The 6,037-nt window shown below is 48.8% G+C and overlaps 1 protein-coding gene across 1 annotated transcript in view; it reads right to left on the bottom strand.

Annotated features, from left to right (window-relative positions):
- Positions 1-6,037, bottom strand: part of PMEPA1 (prostate transmembrane protein, androgen induced 1) — a 24,159-nt gene that overhangs the window by 1,241 nt on the left and 16,881 nt on the right. Inside the window, 2 exon segments of the mRNA XM_008634911.2 lie at positions 32-85; positions 5,967-6,037. The exon segment at positions 5,967-6,037 is cut by the window's right edge and continues 93 nt beyond it. Coding sequence (XP_008633133.2) covers positions 32-85; positions 5,967-6,037 — 125 coding nt within the window.

Here is a 6,037-nt window from a genome sequence, read left to right as displayed (position 1 = left end):
AGGGGGACAGCGGAACCCACAGCACCCTCACCTCGGTTATGCCGGTCCCCGACACGGTGCTTTCCGAAGGCCACAGGCTTTCCTCCTGCCTGGGAAAGGAGAAGAGAGGGCAGGGTGAGTCTGATGCCAGGGCAGTCAAGCTCCTTCTGCAGACAGCTCGTGCCAGGTGTCACCTAGAGAAGACACTGCCACCAACGTGTTCCTGACCCGCCTGCACCAACTCCAACCAGCATCTCCAACCATGATCAAGTGTGCTGGGCATCGTGTGGATACATGCTCAAGTGTTACCACATCACCACTGAAAACATCCCTTCCGATCGAAACTTCCCTCCCCTTGCACCTCCGTCTCCATTTAATGGATCGTTTGCAGAATGAATGATGAGAATGGCACCAGCAAAGAACCCTCTCCCGTTTGCAGACTTCCCCCACCCCCACACCCCCAGCATGGTTCTTTCCCTGGTTCAAACATGCCAGAGGAGTATTTTTCAATTTGTGATCCATGAGCCGTGGGTAATTCACAAGACATCAAAAAATGCTCCGTGAAATAATGACAAGATTAAAAAAAAAACCCGACAAAAACAACAAAAACCAAACCAAAAAAAACCCCTCACACCCACATTCTGATGCTCACAACCACGGACATCATGGGAAAATAAAGATAATAAGTGAATAACCAAATGTTAAGCCTAATTTTGATTTGGCTAAAAAAAAACAAAAGAAAAAACTCTGTAGCAACAGGACGGTTTCAGAGTATTTTTTCCCCAAAGAGTAAGTAGTCCTTGGCTTAAATAGACTGAGGGACTGAAGTGTAGAAGCTTCCTTACACTGCAAGCATCACCCTGATCCTGAGATCCGAACCTCTGTGCCAACAACCCCAGGCAAGGTGAAGCCACGATTTCCCCCAAACCCTGACACTAGTTTACAATTCATGATCAAAACAAACAAACAAAGGTTCTTCCCATCTGCTGGTGATACTCTGAGCATGCACAGTTCACCCCAGACATTTTTGCCTTAGGAACTGCAATATTTAAATATTGCTAATATTCACATATAGCAACATCCCTCTGGCAGGCAGAGCTGGAGGAAAACAGCCAGAAGGCTTGTAATTATAACTTGGAACTTCCCAGTTCCTTGCAGGTGAATCTCCAGTTCTGGCACTAGTAAGCCAGGCGCAGGCAGGAGTATTTAGCACCAGTGAAAAAAAATGCCAAGGGAAAAAGAAACCCCCTTTTTCCCTTTAAGTGTTGCACTCAGAAGCTGGTCTGAGCAAACCACACGCCTTCCTGCTACGAGAACACCTATTTCTCTACCTGCCCCAAACACAGCACTAGCACCATGTTAAAATCTCCAGAGAAACCACCTATTATATCGTATTTTTTCATTTTCCCCAAAGTTGGAACATATTTTCTCCTGCGGCATTGCACGTGGTATCAGGTATGGAGAGAACCCATCAGGTTCTGGGTTTTAAAGCTCAGCTCTGCACACAAACCTGAAGGCAATGCTGGTGCCAGTGCAAGGAAAACAGCGATTTAAATGGAAATGAGACTGCCCAGAGCCTTCCCCCTTCTCCATGTTTTTTTCAGGAGCATCTCCTTGGAGCAGAGGTGAAGTGCCACAATGCCAGCACCTTCCCCGGCCGCAGCTGAGGAATGTGCTGGCTGAGCTGCAGCCCCATGGCCCTTCCCGAGCAAGACAACCCTGTTTCATTCCAGACCTCGAGACTCCAACATGCAACTGTTTACACAGGCATCGACTGTTTAGTCTGGTCCATTTTACATGGATTTCTTGCCTGCAGGGAGAGTCTGCAATCAAATTCCCCCAGCAGCCAAAAGATCCAAGAGGAACTGCATCTGCCACAGGACAAATCCTCCCTCTGACTCTGCGCTCAGGCACTGACACCAAAGGGCCCAGGGAGGATTTCCAGTGCCACCACAGGCGCTGCCAGCCCATCCCCTCATCCCAAAGGACGCCAAAGCAGTGGGCAGGAGCGGGAAGCACTCCGAAAATTGTGTTTACTTTGCCGTGCCCCCGTGGCAGACTTCCTGAGCAGCGAGTACCCCGCTGCCTTCTGCTAGATGTTTTATATTTAACTTGGCAGTGGGCAGTGCCATGGCAATATCCCATCTGCTCCCCCCTTTCCCGGGAGTGATGTCAGCCAGCTCCCACGAGGGTGGCTGCAGCCTGGTGCTTCCCAGCCCTGCCAGGCTCAGCTGGGACATCCCGTGGTGGCAGGGGATGGGGAGGGCTGCTCCACCCAAAACATCCCTACCCCTAGGTGCCCACTCACCCAGAGCCTGCACCAAGATCCTGCCCATGTGTTTGGAATCAAAGCTCTGGCTCACACACCATTTATGTGTTTGTACAGATGAGCTCCAGGAATGATGCCCTGGGCAACATGTGGATGCAAGAGTAGCAAACCTACAGAAACAGCACTAAAATGGGATGTGCAGAGAGAGGAGCAGCAGAGAGGAGACCCATTTTCTGCAGGAGCTGGATCTCTGCAGCCACTATTAACCACCTCTCCCAGGACTCCAGGGCCTGGCCATGCTCCTGTGCCCACAGCTGACCGACCACAGGCACCCAGTGCTCCCCAACGCCAACCCCCACCTCACACACTACCACAAAGCCCATCTGGAGAACAGCTCAGCTCTCCTGAAAACTCCACAGCAAGATTAAAACTGCTGGAAATCAGTAGTCAGAGGAGGGCAAAGCCTCTGGGACAGAATACATCCCTGCTTTTAGCCTTCACTTTGGCCCTGGGATGGCTCCACAGCCCCACTGAGCCAAGCAAAACTGCAGGAGCAACATCACTGCAAACCCTCGGCCTCTCCTCACTCACCTCTGATTTTCAGCATATTTAGGACTTGAATTCATCTAAACAATGAACAGTCTAGAAAGCCACGGGTCTCTGAAAGGAAAGCTGAGATTCTGTTGTCTGGTGAGGAACACAGCTGTAAAAGCCTCCGCAAGTATTGCAGGACTTGCTGCAGAACCTAAAATTACTTTTAAATTTCTTTTTAGAGATGAATCTTCAACTTTTTGAGAACTACTTGTTTTAGTGATGTCAGAGAATTTTCTCTGTAAAGCTGCATGGTACAGATTAAGTCTCTGAGCCTTCAGGAAGACTCATATTTTCTATTTTGGGGGACAAAGGTGCGCTTGGAAATTGCACTTACACTACTTTTTCTTGGAGGAGTGGGATACCACTGTTCCAAAGGTGCAGGGACAGTGCCATTCTTATGGCAAAGAGAGTTGTCAGTAGCATTTCTTAAATATTCTTAGTTCTGGAAAATCAAAAGTACTTGTCGTGAGGAGACAAGAGTTTAAGTACAGCGAGAACGGTGGTGGAGAAACGCATGAAGTAATACAAAAACTGCTTGCCAGCAAGAGCCGCATTAAAAAACCCTTTAGGGAAATTAATTTCTCCTTCAGCTGTAATTTTTGAGCTGCAGCAACAAAAAAGGACAACTCCAGCAAACCAAGCAGCATCCTGACCACGGGATGAACTGCTTTAATATTTCAGCAGATGAAAAGCGTGAATGCAGCTCCAGTGCCCATCTGCGGTCACGACACCAAAATGAAGTTTGGGATTTAAAAAGCCCAACACCAGTTCAGTGCAAGTTTAACGGATTGCATAAACCAGTATCCAGCCCAGTGTGGCCTCTGCCTGCCAGGCTCCAGCTCTCCTTCAGTCTGGAGCTGTTTTCCACCGACAGACACGCTGTGCTTAGCCTGAAAGGTGCTGCCTTTAAGATCTTTATTATGCTGGATCCCACTGTAATGAGCTTCCCGCTCATTAGCACATGAGGGCCTTCTCTGTCCCATCAGGAAGGTGCTGGGACCACAGGGAATCTCTGCTGCCACTCCATCAGTGCTGCACACACCACATGGACAGGGCAGGGAGATGGGGAACAACCATAAAGATGGGAAATAATAAAAAACCAACCAAAATTATATATTCCTATTTCTCTCCTTAGCTCCAAAAAAGGTTTTGAAGACTCCACATCCTCACTGGGGTCGAGCAGAGGCACAGAGGTCAAACTCTGCTGAAAAGCCATTTAATCACTGATGTGTCTCAAGGCTGAATAAGTAACAGAGCTGAACCAAAAAATGGGTAGAAATTCTGGCCTGGTAAAATTTAAAATAGAAAAAAATAATAAAGGGGAAAAAGGAATTGTTTTTGAAAGAGTAAATTTTTCATTCAACCTGAAATTTTTGGTCAATCTCCATGTGATTTTCTCTTCTCTTTCCATGTTAGCCTTCTTAACTCTCTTTAAAGAAAATAAATAGCAGGCCACTTAAGAAAACAGAAATTACTGTATTAAAATTAAGAGGGCTTGATCTGAACTCTGCTTTGAAAATGTAAAATGACACGATTTGGCATTGTGCAAGTAAAACATTCTGGACATGATAATACAGTAAAAGAATCTGAAAATGGGAAAACAATGTTTCTGCTATTTTTAATAACTCATGTGCTCGGATGCCCACACTCTGCTGCTGCTGGAAGTGGGCGCACGGGATCGTAAGAGGAATGTAAGATTTCCGGGTGGAGCTGGGATATGTGTGGGGAGCTGGGCTCTGATCCCCAAAGCAGGGAGGTGCCTGAGCTATCTCCACCCTCACACCAGCTGGTTTAACGTGGGATCAGGCACCCCGTGGGATCAGGCATTCCCAGCACTCTGATGCCACTGCAGCGTTGACAGACGACCCCGAGCCGGGATCATGCCGTGCCCTCTGGGGAGGTGCCCCACAGCCCACGGAACGAGGAGGGGGTTAATTGGGTTGGGTTTGCACAGCTCTCCTTCCCACGGGGCATCCCCCCCACAAAGCGGCCGAGGAGGGAGCTCTGTCTGCTGCGTGTGGCGTGTGACAACAACAGCAGCTACGAGGGACAGCCCTGGGCAGCCTTCAGCTGCACTGAAGCCTGGCTTAGTGAAAGATCTTAAATATCTCTCTCAAAAAAAAATAAAAATAGAGGAAAGAAAATGGAAAAATAGAAGAAAAAACCCCCAAGCAATCCCCATATTTGATCTTTTTCCTGCAGTGAGTACGGATCTGAATCAGGGAGCTTGGCCCCACACAGAGCACCCCACAGCACCAGCGGTGTGTCCAGCCTGCCCTGGCAGCCTGCAGAGGAGGGGGCATGGAGCAGTGACCTTGAGGGAGCCCTACTTAAAGGGCTCTAAGACCCTTCAGGGTGAATGCTAACAAAGAGAAGTATCAGTACAAGACATCCCTGCACTGAAGACGGAGCCACAGAGGCAGCAGCGAACAGCACATGCTCACCTTCCAAGAAAATGTGATGCCTTTTCTCTATACTTCCTTCTGAGTTTCTCTGAGCCACTACACTTAAGGAAACTGTATGAACCAACATCTGCCTCGAGGCTGGAAAGGCTTCCCCTCAAATCCCTGTCAGAGGGACAATTCACACGTTTCTCCTCGGGCTTTTATGAAGCCAGGAGCCTGGGTTACAGACAGCCTCTCACACATCCCCTTGGAGAGCTCTCTGCTTGTCTGGCTGACAAGTGTTTTCTGCCCCTTGCACCACAGTAATGGCAGCAACACTGGTAAAAACTGGAGCGAGTCAGTCAGGATTTCCTGCTCCCTGCAAGGCAGGCAGGAAGTTTTCATACAGTCACTTGAGACTCTCTAACTGGAGCAAAAGGACTTGATAGTTTGGGTCTGCTAAACCAAGGCATATGAACCCCAACCAGATGAGGGTGATGGTTTCAGGAGCAGGACATGCCAAGAACAGCCTCGTGCAGTCACTTTACTGATGTAAAATCAGATTTGGAAAGCTCAGGGCAAAGGCAGAGGCTATGGCTGTCCATAGATTAGCACACACAGCACCCTAAAGAGTCAGAGGCACCCCTAAAACGCCCTCCCACCCCCAGTAACAGAGACAGACGGTGCCAAGGCCAAAGATAACCTGGCATGTGTGGCTGGAAGAGCAGGGTGTGACTTACTGAGGAGAGGTTCTCGTCTCGCCGCCTGCCCTGGCTGTGCCGGCTGATGAAGGATCGTGCAGAGAGTTTGT

Source organism: Corvus brachyrhynchos, unplaced genomic scaffold (assembly GCF_000691975.1).
Source record: "Corvus brachyrhynchos isolate BGI_N302 unplaced genomic scaffold, ASM69197v1 scaffold10, whole genome shotgun sequence".
NCBI lineage: Eukaryota > Metazoa > Chordata > Aves > Passeriformes > Corvidae > Corvus > Corvus brachyrhynchos.
Note: the sequence above shows the minus strand (reverse complement) of the source record. Positions and strands in the feature narration are given on the sequence as shown.